This window comes from Cervus canadensis, chromosome 11 (assembly GCF_019320065.1).
Source record: "Cervus canadensis isolate Bull #8, Minnesota chromosome 11, ASM1932006v1, whole genome shotgun sequence".
Taxonomy (NCBI): domain Eukaryota; kingdom Metazoa; phylum Chordata; class Mammalia; order Artiodactyla; family Cervidae; genus Cervus; species Cervus canadensis.
The window spans coordinates 3,858,793-3,882,774 of NC_057396.1; the positions used below are offsets into that span (position 1 = coordinate 3,858,793).

Consider the following 23,982-nt stretch of genomic DNA (forward strand, 5'->3'; position numbering starts at 1 on the left):
TGGTTTGGGAAGATAACACATGCTTCAGGGCAACTAAGCCTATACACCACAACTACTGAAGCCTATGCGCCCTGGAGCTGGAGCTCCGCAACAAACCCATGCACCACAATGAAGAGCAGTCCCACTCACTGCAATAGATAAAGCCCTCACACAACAGTGAGGACCCAATGCAGCCAAAATAAATTAATTCAGTCAGTTCAGTTCAGTCACTCAGCCACGTCTGACTCTTTGAAACCCCATGGACTGCAGCACGCCAGGCCTCCCTGTCCATCACCAACTCCCAGAGTTTACTCAGTCTCACGTCCATTCAGTAGGTAATGCCATTCAACCATCTTATCTTCTGTCTTTCCCTTCTCCTCCTGCCTTCAACCTTTCCCAGCATCAGGGTCTTTTCCATGAATCAGTTCTTTGCATCAGGTGCCCAAAGTACTGGAGCTTGAACTTCAGCATCAGTCCTTCCAATGAACATTCAGGACTGATTTCCTTTAGGATGGACTGGTTGGATCTCCTTGCAGTCCAAGGGACTCTCAAGAGTCTTCTCTAACACTACAGTTCAAAAGCATCAATTCTTTGGTGCTCAGCTTTCTCTATAGTCCAACTCTCACATCCATACATGACTACTGGAAAAACCACAGCTTTGATTAGACGGACCTTTGTTGGCTAAGTAATGTCTCTGCTTTTTAACATGCTGTCTAGGTTGGTCATAGCTTTTTTCCCAAGGAGGAAGAGTATTTTTTAATTTCATGGCTGCAGTCACCATCTACAGTTTTTTGGAGCACAAGAAAATATAGTCTCTCACTGTTTCCATTATTTCTCCATCTATTTGCCATGAAGTCATGGGACCAGATGCCATGATACATCTTTTGAATGTTGAGTTTTAAGTCAGCTTTTTCACTCTCCTCTTTCACTTTCATCAAGGGTCTCTTCAGTTCTTCTTCACTTTCTGCCATAAGGGTGGTGTCATCTGCATATCTGAGGTTATTGATATTTCTCCCAGCAATCTTCATCCAGCCCACATTTCACATGATGTGCTCTACATATAAGTTCAACAAGCAGGGTGACAGTATACAGCCTTGATGTGCTCCTTCACCAATTTGGAATCAGTCCATTGTTCCATGTCTGGCTTTAACTATTGCTTCTTAAATTGCATAAAGATTTCTCAGGAGGCAGGTAAAGTGGTCTGTATCCCCATCTCTTTAAGAATTTTCCATAGTTTGTTGTGATCCACACAGTCAAAGGCTTTAGTGTAGTCAATAAGCAGAAGCAGATGTTTGTCTGGATTTCTCTTGCTTTTTCTATACCAACGGATGTTGGCAATCTGATCTCTGGTTCCTCTGCCTTTTCTAAATCCAGCTTGAATATCTGGAAGTTCTCGGTTAACATACTGTTGAAGCCTGACTTGGAGAATTTTGAGCATTACTTTGCTAGCGTGTGAGATGAGTGCAATTGTGCGGTAGTTTGAACATTCTTTCGCATTGCCTTTCTTTGGGATTAGAATGAAAATTGACCTTTTCCAGTCCTGTGGCCACTGCTGAGTTTTCCAAATTTGCTGGCATATTGAGTGCAGCACTTTCACAGCATCATCTTTTAGGATTTGAAATAGCTCAGCTGGAATTCTATCACCTCCACTAGCTTTGCCCACTTGACCTTGCATACCAGGATGTCTGGCTTTAGGTGACTGATCAGACCACTGTGGTTATCTGGGTCATCAAGATCTTTTATGGATAGTTCTTCTGCGTATTCTTGCCACCTCTCCTTAATATCTTCTGCTTCTGTTAGGTCCATACTGTTTGTGTCCTTTATTGTGCCCATCTTTGCCTGAAAATTCCCTTGGTATGTCTAACTTTCTTGAAGTGATCTCTGGTCTTTCCCATTCTATTGTCTTCCTCTATTTCTTTGCATTGATCATTGAGGAAGGCTTTCTTATCTCTCTTTGTTGTTCTTTGAACTAATTACAAGACTCTGCATCCAGGTGGGTGATTTACTGCAGCTTCTAAATCAGCATTTGCTGCTGTACTCTGCACATTTATGTTCTAAGGTTAGCCTCTTTCCTTAAAGTTCATTAACCGTTCTCTGCTAGCTTCACACTGCTCTCCTGCAGCATCCTCCTCTCTCTCAGCCTTCACAGAATTGAAGAGAGTTGGGGTGTCTCTTCAGATTATTGCTGCTTAGTCACTAAGTTGTGTGTGACTCGTTGTGACCCCATGGACTACAGTTGGCCAGGCTCCTTCCTCTGTGCTTGGGATTTCCCAGACAGGAATACTGGAGTAGGCTGCCTTTCCTTCTCCAGGGGATCTTCCCGACCCAGAGACTGAACTCAAGTCTCCTGCACCTGCAGATGGGCACCTGACTCGTGAGCCAGCAGGGAAGCCTTCTCCTGTTTAGGTTTCAGCTAAAGAGAATGTCGTGGCTGATCTGGTCCATACAGACCTTTAAAACTCCCTCCATATCAATAAGAAGACTGTCTCACTTTCTTATCAACCACGTGTTCACTGGAATAGCACTTTTTACAAAACATTTTCCTTGGTATTGGGGTATTGCTGATTAGCCGTACTGTGACAGTTTCCAGTGAACAGCGAGGGGACTCAGTCACACACACACACACCATCCTTTCTCCCCCAACCCCCACGCCATCCGGTCCGCCACGCGACACTGCGCAGAGCTGCATGTGCTATGCAGTAGGTCCTTGCTGGTTACTCATCTTATACACAAAGCAGTCTGCACACGGTGATACCACAGTCCCTGACAGCCCTTTCCTCCAGCAGCCATGAGCTCGCTCTCAAGTCTGTGAGCTGGAGGAGCACTTTTAGTTTCCTTCAAGACCTGTTCTTCTGTAACCACAACTTGGCTAACCATTTGGCACACGAAGCCTAGCTTTCAGTCTGTCTCAGCTTTGGACATGACTTCCTCACTAAGCTTAATGAGAGACGTGTGACCCTTTGCCTTGAGGCCGTTTTAGTGTTATTAACTGAACTAATTTAAATTTGTTGTCTCAGGAAACAGGGAGGCCTGAGGAGAGGAGGAAACATCAGAAGAGAGCCGGGCATCAGAGCAGTCAGAACACACATGACAGTTATTACTCAAGTTCAACAGCTCATGTGAGTGTTATTCGGCACCTCAAAAATAATTACAAGACTAACAGCAAAAATCACTGACCACAGATTAATATAACAAATAATAATGAAGCTTGAAATACTGTGAGAGTTACTAAAGTGGAACACAAAGACACAAGTTGAACAAAAGTTGTTTGAAAAATGGTGCCGAAAAACTTGCTTGACACAAGACTGCCACAACCTTCAATTTGTAAAAACTATAGTATTTGCATGCAGGCACGCTCAGTGGCTCCAGTCGTGTCTGACTCTTTGTGACTCTACGGACTGTAGCCCACCAGACTCCTCCCGTCCATGGGGTTCTCCAGGGAAGAATACTGGAGCAGGTTGCCACGCCCTCCTTCAGGGGCTCTTTCCTGCCCAGGGATCGAACCCAAGTTTCTGACATCTCCTGAATGGGCAGGTGGGTTCTTTAACAGTAGCGCCACCTGGGAAGCCAAAGTGCAATAAAACAAGGTATGCCTGTAGTGGGGCTCCCCAGGTGGCGCTAGGGGTAAAGAAAATGCCTGCCAGTGCAGGTAGACCTAAGAGACAAGAGTTCGATCCCTGGGTCGGGAAGATCCTCTGGAGGCAGGCATGGCAACCCACTCCAGTGTTCTTGCCTGGAGAATCCCATGGACAGAGGCGCCTGGCGGGCTACAGTCCATGGGGTGGCAAAGAGTCAGACACGACTGAAGTGATAGAGCATGCATGCACGAATGCCCATACTGACTAAACATGTGTTTTATTTGGAAAATACATGAAATACAGAAATTATCTTTAAAAAGTGAAAATAGTTCTCATATCATTTCTTTATTTAACAAATACAGACTTTAAACTCCATGAGGCAGGAATTATATCTGTTTTTCTCACCATTTTGAATCTGGAGCCAAGTATAAATGAAATTATTATTTCTAATGTTAAGGATAAATATATGTGCATTAATTCATTTTATACAATGAACTGTCAAAAAACTGGAACATTTTAAATTAGAGAAAAAACTCATGAGAAATATTTTACCATTTAAGATAACACAGGTGACACTCATTACTGGGAATTGCATGTTAGCCATTCCACTCACAAAACTCCAGTAAAAACCACATGGCATTTCATATGAACCTAGTTTTATTAACTGGGTTTTAATAACCCAATTAATTTTGACTCATGATAGCATTTGAACTGTCAGTGTCAATCATTCAAAACTATTCAGTAATGGTAAAGAGCCAAAAATGTTCACTGCATTGTCAATTTTCATAGTGTAGAACTACTTGTAAATCATTGGGCTCTTATATTTTGACCTTGACAGTTAAAATATACAAATTCTTCCAAAAGAAAAAAGGAACTAATAGTAAGCCAAAGAAATCACTTTAACCTTCATTGTATTTTATTTACTGAGATAAAATATTAAGAAATTTAAAAATAAATAATTTGTAATTTAAAAAGGAAAGAATATTACTCCTGTAATTTTCAGGTACAGGTAAAGAAAAGAGTAAAGTATGTAAAGAGTAAAGAAACTAAAGAAAGCAGCAAATTAATATCAAACTATTTTAAGTAGTAAGTATAACTGATTCACTCTTTCTCATTCATCTCATTCTCCCTAAAAGACAAGAAAATTACTCTTCCTTTAATAGAGAGAAAAGACAACTGAAAAATGTAACATAAATATCAATAAAAAGAAGGAAAATCAACCACCACTATCTAACCTAATACACATCAACCAATTAAACGGGAAGACAATTTCTAGAAATGGAATAACACTCAAGCCAGGAAACAAACAAAAAATGTCAAACATTTTGTGGCAGCAAAATTCCAAAAATATTCAAGATTCTACCCTCAGTTGTTCAATCAAACACTAACCTAGGTATTCCTGTCAAAGGATTTTGCAGATGTAACTAAGGTTATTGATCTTAAAATAAGATTATCCTGGATTAGCCAAGGCTGCCAATTTAATCATTTAAGCCTTGGAAAGCAGAAAACTTTCTCCAGCTGAAAGTCAGAGAGATGCGGCCTGAAGGAGGAGCTGGAAGATGAGGAAGAGGAGCGGTCAGAGAGGTGAAGCGGAGGGTAAATCGGTCTCCACTGCTGGCCATGAAGAAGGAAGGAGGGGCACAGAGCCAATCAAAGAATGCAAGAAGCTTCTAAAACCTGAGACAGGCTTCTACAACCTCCAAATGACAGGAACAACCCTGACTCTCCAACTGCATGGGGCAAATCCAGCTGAATGAGTTTGGAAATGGATTCTTACCAGAACTTCCCAGTAAGAGTCCAAGTGACCAACACCTGGATTTAACCCTGTGCGACTTGGATCAGAGAAACCAGGAGCGCCTACCAGACTTCTGACCCACACAACCAGGAGATAACAGACGGGGATTGTTCTAAGCTGCCAACTTGTGGTAACTTTGTTACCGCAGCAATAGAAATGAACAAATATTTCCTAATGCCAGTGAATAAGAGTAGAGGAGTGTAAAACTAGGGAAAGTTTCAAGGCCCAAAAAGAAGTTTTGATGAAAAAACTTTTGCATCATCTGTGAACACATCTCTTTAATACCTTAATACAGACAGCATGGTGTTGTACTCAGAATAGTTAATAAATCAGAATTACAGAAGTTAGAATATCTGCATCTGGCAACTGCTATTTTTAAAAAGTAATGCAGTAGACTGTGCTAGTATACAAGGCTTGGTCTGCAGGATTATATTGAAGCTGGGAGGCCCTACATTAAAGCAGCATGCCTGAAGTTTTAAGGATTGCTCTGCTAACTTAAATCCTCAAAGCAAAACTACTTTCATAAGTGCATCTTTATAAGTTACTATTTTAAAGTTTATAGATTATAAAGAGGATTGCTAAAACTTAATAAAAATTTTTCCATATGAATGATGCTCGAGAAATTACACTTGAAATCAAACCTCTAAAATTTGATTAAAAAGATAAGTGCTTGTCATTTTCCAGCAGTATGAACTTTTAAAACTTATTCATGAAATAAAGTGCCCCATTTTATATAAAAACTGCATTAATAAAACCACTTGACCAAATAGTCACCCAGCCATACACCAGTATATATAACTTTTGCTTAGAAATAGAGTATAACTTTAGAAGTATATTAAACTTTCAAAGAATTTGAATATGTGAATATTATGAGGTTTTTCAATTAACGTCATTAAAACTTAAATATCATTTAACCTAGAGATGGCATAGTACAATACAGAAGTACTCCGGAGGATAGACAGGGGGTCAAATGACAGACTCAGTGAGAAAGGTCACGTGCCTTGTGGCACAAAGAGGATATTTTCAATGACTAAACGGGTGAGGAAAGAAGAGTCTACTGAGAACCTTTCTGCAATTGCCTCATTTTACTTGCATTTCACTTATACAAACATACAGAAAGTGCATAAATGAGCAAGAAATATGCTAGTTAGTGTTATGAAGTGGGTAAAGAATTAAAGCAGGTAGATGTGTTGGTACTGATTAGATGACGCAGAAAAGCCTCTCTGAAAATGTTAACATTTGAATGATACAGAGGAGACAATCATTTAAAAAGAAAGAAAAAAAAACAGCAAGTAGACAGGACAACTAAGATCAAGGCATCACTTCATGACAAATAGATGGGGAAACAATGGAAACAGTAAGAGACTTTATGTTGTTGGGCTCCAAAATCACTGCAGATGGTGATTGCAGCCATGAAACTAAAAGACACTTGCTCCTTGGAAGAAATGCTATGACCAACCTAGACAGCATATTCAAAAGCAGAGACATTACATTGCCAAAAAAGGTTTGTCTAGTCAAAGCTATGGTTTTTCCAGTGGTCATGTGTGGATGTGAGAGTTGGACCATAAAGAAAGCTGAGCACTGAAGAATTGATGCTTTTGAACTGTGGTGTTGGAGGAGACTCTTGAGAGTCCCTTGGACTGCAAGGAGATCCAACCAGTCCATCCTAAAGGAGATCAGTCCTGAATGTTCATTGGAAGGACTGATGCTGAAGCTGAAACTCCAATACTTTGGCCACCTCATGCGAAGAGTTGACTCATTTGAAAAGACCCTGATGCTGGGAAAGACTGAAGGCAGGAGGAGAAGGGGATGACAGAGGATGAGATGGCTGGATGGCATCACTGACTCAATGGACATGAGTTTGAGTAGGCTCCGGGAGTTGGTGATGGACAGGGAGGCCTGGTGTGCTGCAGTTCATGGGGTTGCAATGAGTCGAACATGACTGAGTGACTGAACTAAACTGAACTGATTTATAACTCTTACAGGAGCCAGATTCTCAAAATGTACTTTAATGGCTCAACTATTACTTAAATATGAAAATCAGCTACAACAGATCATATGTAATTTGACTATGATGGGTACCTATTGTTTTGTACCTGCAACCCTTCCTCTCATTTCTGAGTACAGCCCCACTCTACCTGTGACTTCTTTGGAGAAAAATCCTGTTTCAGATATTACTGGTGCAATTAGCTGCAGAAGTGAATATGTTACCCAGGCAAGCAAATCAGAGTCCTTCTGTAGAGTTTTTTACAATAAAATTTGTAGAGAAAGTTTTCTTTCACTACAAGCTTTAAACTACATGCTAGGGTATCAGTAGCCTTATCCTTCAGCATATATATGAACCATGAGACTAAGGGCAACACATAAACAGGAATCAGAGAGCCTAAGAAAAAGGAAGAGACAAAGATGGGGAGAGAGAGAAGCGGGTAGAGAAGTGCAGAGAGAAACTACAAGGCTGGAACCTAGGAAGGAAACCTCCACTGTTATCTGAGTCCATGAAACCAACTGGCCCAGAACCACCCCTACTTTTTTCTAACCAAGAGTTAGGTGGATAAACACTCTATCAGACATGAGTAAAAATTACCTAGCAAATAAACATTCAACAGGGATGCATAAATAGGGATATTTTCTCTCCATGATAAACAAAAGGAAAGCAAGAAGTATATCCATAGACATATTTTGACATACTCTTCACTAACCAGACAAGTGACCATTCTAAATGGAGCCTCAAAAATATTTTGTGTGCATATGTGTGAACATGTGTGCAAGTATACCCACAGGGATAAAGGACATCTTGCCAAAACAGAAAATAGCCATTAGGTGAAACATTGGGTTAGTAAGCATAATGGGCTGAAATGTAGCCCCCCAAAAGTGACATGCTGAAGGTGTAACCTCAGGACCCCAGAAGATGACCTGATTGGAAACAGGGTCATTGTAGATATAGTTAGTTAACTTCAGATGAGTTCAGACTGGACTAAAGTGAACTCCCAATTAAATACAACTGCTTTCCCTACAGGAAGACAGCTGTGTGAATTCTGAAACACACAGGGCAAATGTCAAGTGATAAAGAAGACAAATACTCAAATGATATACCCTTACACGCCAAGGAACACGGAAGATTGCAAGCAAACCACCAGGATCTGTGAAGAGGCAAGGAAGGATCCTCTACAGGCTTCAGAGGGAACGTGGCCTTGCCAAAGTCTTGATTTTAGACTTCTAACTTCCACCACACATGTCTGTTGTTTTAATCCACCCCGCCTGTGGTTCTGAGGGCAGCCCTGGAAAACTGACACGGGGAAGAGTGGAAATGGAGGTGCATATGGAAAAACCTCATCCAAGGGTGAGGTAGACTTTTTATGTTAGCATCTGCCAAGAACATCTCTCTAAACTGAGTATAAATTTTGAGTCCTTCAGTACTTAAAGAGCACAGACTTTGGAACTGGGTTTGAATTCTGTCATTTAGTTGTGTGATCTTGTTTCCTCATTTTTAAATGGATATAAAAATAGCCTCTCATATGGTTGCTGTGAGGATTAAGTTATACAGCACTTAAGACTAATACCTGGCATATAGTAAGAGCTATTAAAATATTAGCCATAATTATTATTGTTATAAACATTCATGTTTAATGAAAGAATGAGTTCACTAGGGCAAAATTAATCCTTTGAGTGAAGAGATAATTTTTCAAAATAATACCCTGATATATCTGAATATAATAGTTTTACATATTAAAAACAGAATGATTATTTGGTACTGTGAAGTTTTTCAGTGATAAGCATGGAAGGCCCAGTATATTTTTCAATTTCATAAAACACTGTGCTAGCTTATTTATATGAGAAATTCAAATATAGAGAAAACATGCATATGTTAGGTTTACTTGATTGAAATATACATAAGCTTTGATTAAACACAGTTTATATATAATATTTCATATAAATTATTTGGAAAAAGTAAATATAAATGAAGAATTTCTAGAAAAAATTGTCAGCATACTATTTTAATTGTGCCAACATATTTCCAACATAAATCTAAAACCTCCTGTGGTTTAGAATAACAAAAATCCATTATCCTTGGATGACTGTGAGCTTCAAGTAAAATTCTTTTCATATTCTCCTTGACACAGTTTTTCCAAACTTTTCTAGTACAAATGTTAATATGGTATGCTATTTTCAAATGAGTGATAACTTTAAATGCTTCCTTTAAGACTAATTAAAAGGCTTAACAAATACATATTGCACAGATGTTTACAACTAAAGATATACAAACTATTTTTGTTTTACAGCAAAAATAACTCATTTTGAAGGCTTTATTATCTAGGACTCTGGGACTTCTCAGGTAGTGCTAGTGGTAAAGAACGCTCCTGCCAACGCAGGAGCTGCAGGAGATGTGGGTTCCATCTCTGGGTCAGAAAGATCCTCTGGAGGAGGAAACGACAACCCTCTCCAGCATTCTTGCCTGGGAAATCCCATGGATAGAGGACCCTGGCGGGCTACAGTTCATGTGGTCTCAAAGAGTCAGATACGACTGAAGTGACTTAGCACATACACATGGAATCTGTATACTTAATTTTATCTAAATCAAACATCTGATGGCCTGCTTTGAAATTCTATCATAGATGAATGTCTAAAACTCTAGTGTTTTCATAAGAAAAGAACTTTTAAAAGTTCAAACATCCTAACTAAGTATAGGATGCCAATTATGCATCAAATTTAACGCAAAATTAATTATGGTCATATCCAACACAAACAAATATTTCTTTAAACCAAGTAGAGTTGTAAGACAAATAGGATACAGGGGGAAAGTGCATAATCTTTCTAAACTAAGGTCAGCATAAAATAAAATGTAAATTAAAAACAAATAATTTAGGGCCTCTGCCCCAAAGAAAACATACAGATGTCCAAGAATCATACAAAAGATGCTCAGCATCACTAATTATCAGAGAAATGCAAATCAAAACTACATGAGGTATCACCTCACACCAGTCGGAATGGCCATTATCAAAAAATCTACAAACCATAAATGCTGGGGAGAGTGTGGAGAACAGGGAATCCTCCTACACTTTTGGTGGGAGTGTAAATTGATACAGCCACTACGGAGAACAGTATGGAGATACCTTAAAAAACTGAACAGGGCCACAGTAAGATCCAACAATCCCACTGCTGGGCATGTGCCCAGAAAAAAAAATTCAAAAAGATACATGCACCCCAGTGTTCACTGCAGCACTATTTACGACAGCCAGGACATGAAAGCAAGCTAAATGTGGAGCAAGAGAAGAATGGATAAAGAAGAGGTGGTACATATATATAATTACTTAGTCATACAAAAATGAAATAATGCAATTTGCAACAACATGGATGAGCCTCGAGATTATCATACTGAGTGAAGTCAGACAGAGAAAGATAAATGCTATATGGTGTCACTTATATTTGGAATCAAAAAAATGGTTTAAATCTACTTATTTACAGAGCAGAAATAGAGCCACAGGTGTAGAAAAACAAAATTATGGTCACAAAGGAGGAAAGGGGGAATAAATTGGGAGATTGGGGTTGACACATACATTGGGCATGTTTTCCCATTATGTCTGACTCTTCACAGTCCCATGAACTATAGTCCACCAGGCTCGTCTGTCCATGGAATTTTCCAGGCAAGGATACTGGAGGAGCTTGCCACTTTCTCCTCCAGTGGGTCTTCCCAACCAAGGGGTCAAACCAGTGTCTCTTGCATCTCCCGCATTGGCAGGTAGGTCATTTACCACTAGTGTCACGTGGGAAGCCCATATACCCACTACACATATAAAACAGATGACTAATAAAACCTACTGTAGAGAAATGAAAACTACTCAGCACTCTGCAATGACCTATACAGGAAAACAATTTTTAAAAAGTAGATATATGTATAACTGGTTTACTTTACTTTATAGCAGAAACTAATGCAACATGGTATATCAACTATACTCCAATAAAGATTAATTAAAAAAATAATAATTCAGGTCAGTGGTCTAGGTCTAGAGAAGAAGTGTACTTACCCAGAGTTTTACATGCAAATAGGGCCATGGCACTTTGTAGTCTGTCTGGTCTGAGAGCCTGTACCACAAGAACCTTAAAATAAAGTGCAGAGTATTTTAAATAATAAAGTTCCCACAACAACTGTAACTGAACAATGATGCTAATTAATTTAAAAAATGCTTACCACAATATTTCCTATGCCAAAAACTGTCATAATAGGTATACAAAAATACATTTCTTTAATAGCCAAAATATTACTAAAATCCATCAGATCTATTGCTGCTATTTAGTCTCTAAGTCGTGTCCAACTCTTGCTGCCTCTTGGACTGTAGCCCGCCAGGCTCCTCTGTTTATTGAATTCTCAGGCAAGAATACTAGAGTGCCATTTCCTTCTCCAGGGGATCTTCCCAGCGCAGGAATCGAAACCGCATCTTCTGCTTGGCAGGCAGGTTCCTTATCACTCAGCCACCCGGGAAGCCCTCAGATCTATTATCAAAGGTAAACATCAGCATGCACTGGTCACGGTGCTAGCTGTCTTCAGAAGCTAACAAAGGGCCCAATGACAAGTGAAAATTAGAGTCTGTAGCTGAGGCATTCCAGGTGAGAGCAGTGCAGAGACATAAAACTCCTAAATTTTTCAAATCACCAATTTTATGCTGAATCACATCTATCTAGTTCTAGATGCTTAAGTTTTCAAAAGAAGTTTTTATTTTTTGTCTTTTTCTTAAACACACCTGAAGAAACAGAACTTCAAAAGGAGAAGACAAAGGGGACAGAACCACAACCAGCAGCACGGTGAAGAGAAAGGGCAGAGTGATAATAAAGAACCCGCCTGCTGATGCAGGTGATGCAGGAGATGCGGGTTTGATCCCTGGTCCGAAGATCTCTGGGAGAAGGAAATTGCAACCTACTAGGGTATTCTTGCCTGGAGAAACCCATAAACAGAAGAGACTGGCGGGCTGCCATCCATGGGGTCGCAAAGAGTTGGACATGAGTCAGCACTGAAGATGTGTGCACACATAAACGGAAGGGTCATCTCCTGGAGCATCAACTCCCACGTCCTCTCCAACGCCAAGATTTGGTCTAGCCAACAGGGTACAAGCTCCCTGTTCCTCAGCATAAGGTCTTTCTTCTCCTTAGAACCCTGGGAAATGTGTGAAGAACCTGAACAATAAATACCTTAAACTCTCTATACGGATACTCTATTCCAAGATCCCCCTCGGGTCGGAGGCAGGGGGAGTAATAAAAGCTTGGTGGGAGACACGCTGCCCAGAAACACTGCCCGGGACTTCCCTGTCTGGATAAGGTGGCAAGACCAGAGAAACCTTTCCCATGGATGCCCCAAGGTTAAGTGACACCCTGTGGGCAAAGCTTTTATTTCAATGGCTTCTGAACAACAAGAGAAACATTTCATACTTTTATGCATTTAGATAATTTACCTGCTGAAATAAAGAAACTTTCTTTATAAGAATAGATGGAAACTCTTGCTCACACATTGAATTATGATAATAGGTACGCCACAAAGCTACATCTTCAAAGCACAGGGTCTGATAAAGACTGGGAAGAGCAATCTAAAAAATAAAAATAAATAAAAAATAAAAATAGTGAGCAACAAACAAATATAAATACAGACATACAGACATACATAATAAATACATGCACATATATGCATACTAAAAATAGTAAGTGGAAATTCCTGATAGATATTATATTTTCTAAATGATGTTGGCTTATTCAATCATATCTAAGTCAGAAATAGTATGGTGCATATATCTAATCCAGAATTAAAAGCAACTATTTCTAAAGTAATACGACATCAATTCTTGTACATTAACAAATCTTTTCTCTATGTAAAAACATGTGTACCTATCTCCACCTTGTGGAGAAAAGAATACTTTCACTAAAACCAAGTACAAATCTTAAACACTGCCACAAATAGAGTTCCATGTTAGAGTGTAAAAATATGCCTAGTTACAACTTCAACTCTTTATTTTCTAAGTGACCATAAGTGACTATATCATTTTATGCCTTAGCTACTTCAGCTGTGAAATGGATAGCAATATTCAAAATATCTAATGAGAAGATCCATATTTAAATTCTGTGTAATACCTCAAACATAAGAAGGTGGGGAGGGGAAAGAAGAGAGGGGAAAAAGGAGTGGGGAAAAACCCACTATATTTGGAAAACCTATAACAAAGGCATGGACTGTGGTAACAGAATGCTCAAATTAAAATCACAGTTTCAAAACTTCCCAGTTACTTGATCTTGGGTAAATTATTTAACTTGTCTACACCTCAGCCTTCTCAAAAACAGGCATAATTATGACCTCCTGAATACATTATCATGATAATAAAGTAAGATAATACATCTGAAGCATTTAATATGATGCCTGGCACGTAACAAGTCCTCAAAAATATGTATGAAATTTAAGTGAAAATTCAGGTTCAAGCATTTAGCAATTCACTGCATAGATTCTCAATTCTTATCCATAAAAAGAAAGTTAATACTATCTTCCTTTTAAGATTTGTGTGATAATTAAATAGTTCATTTGAAAATGTTTTAATAAACTAAAATGACAATAAAACATTAATATATATATTATAAACATTCTCTGAAGAGGAAAGCTGCCTTTCCTCAATGTTTTGCATTTCTTTACTTAACAAGAAATTAGTATGTGAAGAAAAAAAAACTATACTTTTATAGGTTAATACAGTTAAGATTTTTCCCCAAGGATAACCTCTCAGTAGATCAATTGCTCAAACAGTTTTAACTGTACCATATGATTAATATTAATTTCCATTAGGAGCTCATGAAATAGTTCACAGGTCCTGCCCAATAATCCAGAAATACCTTCAAATTCTTACTATTTTTTATAATTATTGATTTTTTGCATTCTAGTAAAGTTGTTTAAAAAAAATCTTTCCTACCCTAGGGGAAGAGTTGAGTGTGAAAGATAATAAAAGGTGAACAGAAGTGAAAGAAATAGTTTGATTTTGAAACCTTTTCAACATAAGTATCATATTATATTTTATTACTGATCCTAAATTACCCTATTAATAAGGTGTCCACATATCATATTAGAGGACATTTCATTTACTTTTCTTTTTTTTTTTGTTTTAGTTCTACCAGTTTATTGCTACCAACCCGTCTCCCTCCACCGTCGTGCACACATGCTCAGTCATGTAATCCCATGGACTGCAGCCCGCCAGGCTCCTCTGTCCATGGATTTTTCCAGGCAAGAATACTGGAGTGGGTTGCCATTTCCTTCTCCAATCATTTACTTATCTTTCTATCCCCTATGGGTACATAGCACAGAATCTTCACCAGGGTGGAGATTCAGTATGTTATACAGTGAATGAAAGATTCAATTAATTAATTATTCATTACAGGGCCAATCAGAATAATTCTTGGATATTCTTTTACCCATGGATTTTACGTCATTTTCACAGAAATATCAACACTGAGCATGAAGTAGTAGAACATAAAAATATAAACAGATATAATGCAACTATTAAAAAGTTAAATATCCTCCAAAGTAAGAATGGAATACCTTTAATGTTGCCACTGCCCAGCTTCTTTCCTGATCTATCCAAGATGGAAGTTGATCACGTATTCTTTGTTGAGAGTCCTTTTTAATAAGAGCAATTATTTCCCTTAGTACATTTGGTAAAATTCAAACTTTAAAAAAATTTTTTTAAATTGACCAGTTAATTTTATGAACACTATTTTGTTTTGTAAAAAGAACCTCACTCTATGTATTTTTATTTGTATCTATTTTACAAATCAATATGGTAAAATTCTACATAAGGTATAGATAATGATTTAGAAAAATGTAACATTCATTTTCATAATGTTTATTCCTTTGTAAAACTTCAGAAAAACTCAAATGTAATATGAAATTACCATAAAACTGTATTATTTTTGATTATATGTTGCATTTCCAACATAATCTAGGTTTTGCATTACAGTTTGGATAGGATGCTTTGAAGAATAATTTTATCCATTACCTGTCGAGAAAACTACCGGAAAAAAACTCTAACTTGAATAAAGTTTCAAAAGATAAGTGAAGTACTTTTTAATTTCACTTATTTAAGAAAATTTTCCTAGCTATACTACAAGATTTGATTTTCTTAGAGTTCCAAAATACATATACTGAAAAAAGAAACTATATTAATTTCTTATGTTTAATTAAATATTCTCAAAAAAAATATGTCCTCAAGGACAAAAAAAATATATCAGTCCATTTTATATTAGGGCAATAAAGGAAAAGACATATTCCTCTAATTAAAATATAATTTCAACAGTAACTTAAAACTACTCTGAAGCAAATTATATTTCATGAAGGCAAAACCAGAATTACTTTCCCTAAGAATAAAATAATAATTTTAATTACTCTAACTTACAACTTTCCGCAACATGTCTCCAACAACCACACCTGTAAATGTATCCCATTCCTATTTAATAAAAATATGAGAAACACACAAAAGATAAATATCCTAACCATTTAACAAATCTTTTTAAATTTCCCCATAAGACAGCTTACAATTCAGCTTTCTAAAAAAACATGGAGGAAAAAAACTCCTTTCCTATCTTCCCAATTCCTAATATATTAACATCATAATAGTGAGTTCATGTACCATACCAACATAAAACATTATGTTGGTACTATACCAACATTAAAATGAAATATATTAGAATAATTTCAAGAAAAAAATATAACCATATTAAACACTTGTAAGTCTCAACATCTAAACATTAAAATGTCTATTCAAATAATTAGCATGTCATTATCTTTAATTTGTCCTATTACATGCTATCCTTTACTAGTATATAAGCAGTAAGATGCATCAAAAGTTTAAAAATTGTATATACTGGGAAAAATAGATGGAAGTCCCACTATTAACTTATCTTTTCCAATGTATAGGGAGAAGATGGCCATTGATACTCTTTTTTTCCCTAATTAACTCATGGAATCAAAATTGAGCAAGTGTTACAGAATCTAGAGCTCTTTGAAAACCTATGTCTTCACTCTGGGTTACCCGATCAGATAATTATGGGCACTACTATATTATGTTACACACTGGCCAGCATAAACATAATAAAATTTGAGTGTAATATGGAAAAACTACCAAAGCAACATACTGCCTACCTCTGCTCACTCTTCCTATTGGAGTTATACAGTCACAAATAAATAAAATACAAATTATTACTACTATTTTATGTGAGTCAAGGAAAAATGTTCTCTTTTCCCAATGATAATTTATTTACACTTCAAGAGGGAAAACTAGGGAAAATTAAGTCTCATACAACAGTTTATTGATCATGATGAAAAGTATTATACAGGAAGAGGGAAATGCATCAAAGTAAATGGAATAAATAAAAGTAGCCAAGTTAAACTTAGGAGAAATTTATACAAGTCAACCAGAGTACTTGGAGTTAGAAAGAAATAGAGAGAGAACAGTCATATGGAATGGCACGTATTCAAATGAGGGGAACCCAGAACATAGTTAAAATCTGATCATAGACAGTTAAAGGTGACTAGGTCACTAGGTCAAAGTGCACTGTCCATATATTATTCCCTGCCACTCTGGCTACTGCAAGCCCACTTTAATGAAAATGGCAGAATAATGAGGAAAATCACCCATAAAGAATTTTTTTAACATTAGAGGTAGATCAGAGATGGATTACTTAGCCCTATCTTAAAGGACATTTCTTTCAAGTCTGAGAGTGGGTTACATGGCAGACCAGAAATGAAGACATAAACTAAACAAAAGAAGATAAATTATACATTAAAAGATTAATATAAATCTTCAGACTCAAGAAGGAGGTTCTGAGAACGACCCACTCTTGTTTCACATGCTGATTCTCAGCATGCCAATATAAATAATAAATAATGTACTGGTATACTCATATAGCTTCATATTTTTATATTTATCAGCCCCAGTGCTTAGATGAGGAAAATAATAAGGCTGATTTTTCTGGTGTCCTGGAAAAGCACACTTGTGTTCAGAAAAATCTTGGTAGGATGGTAAATTTTAGAGTTCTTTCCCTGCCTTATCATCCTTCAGAATATCTGGCTCAACCACAGGAGAGTAAAACTGGAAATCAGCATCATACACTAAACTTCTAACTAAGTAAAAAATGAATAGGTTGATATGGAATGTCTAGCCTTAAGCAATTTCTAATCTAACCAGAAGTCCACCCGTTACCAAATTTCTATGGAACTCTTAATATTTTCCTCCTTTTCTTCCACTTACATTTTCTTGAAAAAGTTCAGGATGCAATCCTCGAATGAAATGCAAAGCGAACATCAACTGATCAGCCTGAAAAGAATAACAGATATTATTTTGCTTTTTCTAAATGTCTGGTTCTGGAAAAGCATAGTCTTTAAATTCAGGCTTATAAATTCTATACTCTATCGTCTAATAATCTACTTTTATCAATATAAAAATGACCATTCAGATGGCATCTACATAGCACAATGCTTCTAAGTTGGCAGTGGAAGTATAGAGAGAAACTTAATATTTAGAAATAGTGCTAAGGAATAATCAGTGTATATATCTCATTTAAAAAAACAAATAACAACAACAACAGAAAAAAACAGATTTAACTAGATGAAATCCAACTGTGAGGTTTAGATTAGACATTATTAACCAGATCAACCTCTTGCATTAGTAATCTTCAATTTGTCATTGTGTATGTTATATGCTCATCAACATCCTATATCCCCATAAATAAAGAAACTGCATTTCTAGAAATTTGTGCAAAGAGATTACAAATGTATTCTACTCTAGATAAGAAATGAGAGTATTCATTGCAAGGCTTTTATAGTGGAAGGAAAACTGAAACAACACGAATGTTCAAAAGTCTATCATGAATAATAGTTAAATCAAAGTATACAGCATAGTTCATATTGATTTAAACAAATATTTTTATATAAACAGACATGCATATATATCTGCAAAAGAAATTAGAAATAGATAATAAAGTTTTTTATCAGTGATTTATTTTTGAGATTACAGGTTATTTGTTTCCTAATTTGATGTATTTTTAAAATTTTATAAAATAAGCTTCTGTCATTTCTGTCCAAAAAAGCAATGAGTTTACCAATATAAACAAAACCATCTGCTAAAGCACCATCTTTCCTACAGAATTCTAATATAAACTTTATTTAGCTTTTTCCATACAATAAATCATACTTTATTCATATCTAATATTACAGGTGTATATGATTATAAACCTACAGATAAATAGAAGGATATTATGATACAATATATATAAAAGATACATTCAACAACAACAAAAGAGTACACTCTCCTGTAAACATTACCAGCAAGTAATCTCCTTGCCTGCAAGAAAACCATCCTTCTGTTGGAAAGAGATAAGCCAATCATCAAGGTGGCCCAATGTCAAGATACCATGCCACAGACAATGGTACAAGAGATACCATATGATCTAGGCCAGGTCAACCAGGATATAATCCTCTATGATTTTCCATCTGGGAGATGTCAGAAGAATGCTGTTTATGGCAGCAGTCTGGGTACCTAGCTGTACCAATGAATCCCTTTAGCCATAAGAATTTAACAATGATTTTATAAAGAGGAATAACAATAATTCAAGAATAAACTTAAAAATATAGTTTGCTGACAGAGAACACATTATTTCCAGTTACACAGAAGCAAAATCAAGAATGAATTTAATCAAGCTTAAGAATTTTCTGAACACTTGTTTTAAAAAAAAACTGTCAATAACCAGGGTTTAAAAATATTTTGTACCTACTATATCCTTGGATCTACACAGCTTATGAGTCAGAAAATTTGGGTGTTTTACTTTAAGTTAAATTTGTATCAGTTTGCTTGGGATCTGTTACGAAATAATTTAATATCAAGAGAATATATAATAAGCAAAATTTCAACTGTTCATCTACATAATTAACCAGTTGAAAGAAAAACAGTAAGAAAAGTAGACCACTGGATGATACCACCATGGTAGCACATACACTCTAGTAAATATTCAAAAAGAGAATATTAGAATAGGATTAATACAACATGAGGGAATCTCAAAGTTTACTTTACAGCTGATAAAAAAAATTCACATTTCCAGATATAACAGTTTGTTTTAATGACATCCAATTACCAAGACGTCTCTGGCATCATGAAAAATGTGTTTGAATTCTAACTACAACACCTACTACATCTGAGCACCCTAGAGAAAGGTTAGATCTGTATATCTTCATTTCCTCCCTTATAAAACAGAACTGTTGAAGGAATTAATTAACAATATGTTAAGGGACTTAGTGCCTGGAACACTGTAAATTTTAAAAGGTGATAGGTAAAAACTATCTGCTTTACGGTAAAAAGATATACTACATAATACTGGAAAGGAAATTTATTTCAAAAATATTTCATAAATCCCATAAATCTCAGAGACTAATAAGAAGTAGAAAGTATTATTCATTCATTTGATTTATACTTTATAATATTCATTTCTTTCAAATATGTTTAATGAATAGATGTTACCATATGAAGAAAAGTCTTGTTTTAATCTCAAAGAAGTTGATACAAGATAGATCTTAGGCACTCACAAGTGCCTAAGTTTGTGCCTGAACCTAAATCATACATTTTAATAAAGCAGTCCATGCACATTCACCTATACTTCCAGAAATTCTAAAGTGTTATATATAATACTGAAAGTTTTTAAGTTATCAAAGCAGAAGTATCTAAATTATCAAGAGTCATTTAATAGCCACAGGTTATATAGTTTCTAAACATGCAACTAGAGAATTTCCACATTTTATTTTATTTAAGAAAACTCATTTTTATAGAAAAATGCAATTCAAATTAAATGATATGTAACATAAATACAATCATGACATGCTATCAATATTCAAAAATCAATGAACTAGCAAATTCATTTGAAGAAAGGGACTAGGTAAGCTGCATAAGCACAAGCTGAAGAAGCACTTTCCTTGAAAAAACTTGTATTCATTCATCAGGAGACAGTCTTCCTATACTATTTCAGATCTTGTAGACATACTTCCACAAGGACAGGGAAACATCAAAATTCATATGCTTTCCCAAAATTTCCTTAAACTCTTCCATACTCTCACCCAATAGAGTTGGAAATTATTTAACATTCCTACAAATTCCATTATTTTGTATCTATTCCAAGCAATAAACCGTGATGAAGAAATGATGTGTAAAGGTACTAACTTGGACACAGTTTTGCTATAATCATCATAAGTTTGGGGGAGACAAATGTGCTGCTTATCCTATAATGGTCTAAAATACTTAGGTTACTAAAGTAAACACTTTTGACCTCATGAAGAAAAAAAAGAAAGAAAGATACAGCAAATAATCTAAACTGAAAGTACTAGACAATTTTCTCCATGTGGCTTATAGTTTATTAAAATTCTAAGTTTTCTACTACAAGTCAATCATGTTTCTGTTCCAGGTCAAAATGCTTTCAATTCACTGTGATGTGAATACTAACAATCCTCAGTTTCAAGAGTATATTGTTGTCACATTACTGTCACTAACACAACAGCAAAATGAGCATGAGAGAAGCTCTGGCACTCAGTCTAATGCGATGCTGACTGCTAAAAACCCCAAAACTTTCACTCGAATATGAAACTGTTTCCATCCTGAGTAAGCTTAGAGAACGAAATCTTGAGAATGTTTTACTACCTCATTTTTGTAATTGCTGTGCTTTCCGCATTTTTTTCACCACTGAAACTATGGAATGCTGAATTCACTATGAATAGATTTAATATTATTCATACAAAAATAAGGATTTTACAAAACAGATATTCCATCATCAATTAAAAACTTGTCTTAAGAATTACAAACTACAGCCCTTTTAAAAATAATTTCAACTGCTCACAACAAAAAGCATTACTCAAGACAGCTAATGAAAAATTCCAGTTGGGTACTAAGTGTTATGGATAGTAAGACTATAACTCCTTTTGTAGTGCAACAAAATGCTGGCTTTAAATCATGTTGATACTGAAAAGCTTACTGTATCACTAATTACATTATTAAAATATGACAAAAACACTCAGATCTCATCAGTAAATATAAGGAATAACTAAAAATAAAATAAGAAGATATATTCCCTGGATTACAGCTACACTCAGGAGGACTTGCTGGGCCCGGCGCCCAGGGCTGCTGCGGGCGCTGGCCTCTGCCCCTCAAGTGCTCTTTGGCTCTTTCACACTCGCTCCTGGGGTCAGACGCTACAGCATGAAGAGCAGTACCAGGAGCCCCTTACCTCCTGGTGACAGTCCCAGCAGCAATCCAGCAGCTCCATGTTTCACTGTCCCCCCTGCGGTCACCACTCTAATCACCCCCAGGCCATCCCAGGGCCCCCCGCAGCCTGGGCTCCCCGGAGCACTGCGGCAAGGCCTCTGGTGCAGGCAAGAGAAACAAGAGCGGCCAGAGCAGGAAAACTCAATGCACATCGACCACTGAAAAGCCAGTGTGTGAGCACAAACTTTCAGACCACACTGCATGTGGCTCTGGTTCTGAGATGAATCATTAAGTGAATGACGATGGCAGAGTCTCTGGGAAAAGTCCTTCTGCTTACGGATGAAGAGAGGGGAGAGCAGAGAACACAAGTTCAGGGTATTCCTGAACTTGGCCGGGGGAAAGGGAGGGGAGAGGGCTAAGGGCGGAACGGGGACAGAACGTGCATTTTAAAACACACGTTGGAGAAAAGGGAACACTCTTGCACTGCTGGTGGGAATGTAAACTGATACAGCCACTATGGAAGATGGTATGGAGATTCCTTAAAAAGCTAGGAATAACATGGAAACTTACATTACCAAATGTAAAATAGATAGCCAACAGGAGTTTGCTGTCTGGCTCAGGAAACTCAAACAGGGGCTCTGTAACAACCTAGAGGGGTGGGCTGGGAGGGAGATGGGAGGGAGGTTCACAAGGGAGGGGGTGTATGTATACCTGTGGCTGATTCACATTGAGGTTTGACAGAAAACAGCAAAATTCTGTAAAGCAATTATCTTTCAATTAAAAAATAAATAAAAAAATAAAAGACATAACAAATGCTGGCAAGGAAAAAAAAAAAGGTAGAAATAAGACTACATGACTCAGCAATCCCACGCCTAGGTATATACTCTGAGGAAACCAAAACTGAAAAAGACAGATGCACCCCAATGTTCATTACAGCGCTATTTACAATAGTTAGAACAAGGAAGCAACTAGATGTCCACTGACAGATGAATGGATAAAGAAGATATGGTGTATACATACACAATGGAATACTACTCAATCATGAAAAGAACACATTTAAATCTGTTCTAATGAAGTGGATGAACCTAGAGCCTATTATACAGAATGAAGTAAGTCAGAAAGGGAAATATAAACATCATTTACTGACATTTACTGATATATATGGAATCTAAAAAGATGGCACTGATGAACTTATTTTCAGGGCAGCAGTAGAAAAACAGACATAGAGAACAGACCTATGGACATAGGCAGGAGGAGAGGGGGCAAAAGGGGAGCTGTATGGAGAGAGTAATATAGACACTCACAGTACCACAGGTAAAACAGACAACCAATGGCAATTTCTATATAACTCAGGGAGCTTGAACAGGGGCTCTGCGGCAGGCTGAATGGTGGGATGGGGTGGGAGACGGGAGGGAGGGATGGAAGGGAGGTCCGGGAGGTACATGGGTGTACCCATGGCCAATTCTTGTTGATGTATGACAGAAAAAAACAAATTTCTGTAATGCAATTATCCTTCAATTAAAAAATTTTAAAAAAAACAACACATTGACAACATGCACGAACCTTGAAAACATTATGCTAAGTGAATAAAGCAGTCACAAAGCACAAATACGTACATGACTCAACTTCTACGAGGTACTAAGAGCAGTCAGATTCATAGAGAGACAAAGTAGGCGGTGGTTGCCAGGGGCTGGGGGATGGGCAATTGTTTGTTGGGTAGAGAGTTCCAGTTTAAGACAAAAAGCTAATCATGCAAATTAAATAATACAGAGATCAAAAATAAATCAATGATTAAAAATAAAATATTAAAAGTAATTAAAGTAAACATTCTATAAAGCAAAACTTATTCTAAAAACACAAATAGGCAAATATGGCAAGTAAAGAAGGTAAAAATAAACAACTTTAAAAATAAAGAGAAGAAAGGAACATAAGATATTATCTGTAAACCACAAAATTAAAAACAGTGGTAATATCCAGAGTTGACAAAAATACAAAGAAGAACATATGTTTACTCTATCAGTAGGAGTATTAACTGGTAAACAAGAGGTGGTGTAGTGGGAAAGAATCTGCCTACAAAGCAGGAGACTTCAGGACATGTGGATCCAATCCCGGGGTCAGGAAGATACTTTGGAGAAAGAACTGGCAGGCAATCCACGCCAGTATTCTTGCCTGGAAAATTCCATGGACAGGGGAGCCTGGTGGGCTACAAAGTCCTTGGGGTTGCAAAGAGTCAGACATGACTGTGTGACTGAGCACACATAAAAACCTTTTAGAAGGGAATTTATTTACTGCCCAAGAAAATTTCAAAAGTTTAGATCCTTACACCTCTGTTGAATACCTAAAGACTGGCTAAGCAATTACCACTCACTGAGCGAAAGAG

General features: G+C 36.9%; 1 protein-coding gene across 3 annotated transcripts in view; it reads right to left on the minus strand.

The window, feature by feature from the left end:
• DYNC2H1 (dynein cytoplasmic 2 heavy chain 1) overlaps window positions 1–23,982 on the minus strand; it is a 388,761-nt gene that overhangs the window by 158,522 nt on the left and 206,257 nt on the right. For all 3 annotated transcript variants that reach the window (XM_043481063.1, XM_043481062.1, XM_043481064.1), the window contains 5 exons: window positions 17,613–17,678; window positions 15,759–15,809; window positions 14,906–14,983; window positions 12,795–12,926; window positions 11,376–11,448 (listed from right to left, as the gene is read on the minus strand). In XM_043481063.1, the coding sequence (XP_043336998.1) occupies window positions 11,376–11,448; window positions 12,795–12,926; window positions 14,906–14,983; window positions 15,759–15,809; window positions 17,613–17,678 (400 nt within the window). The remainder of the gene's footprint in view (window positions 1–11,375; window positions 11,449–12,794; window positions 12,927–14,905; window positions 14,984–15,758; window positions 15,810–17,612; window positions 17,679–23,982) is intronic.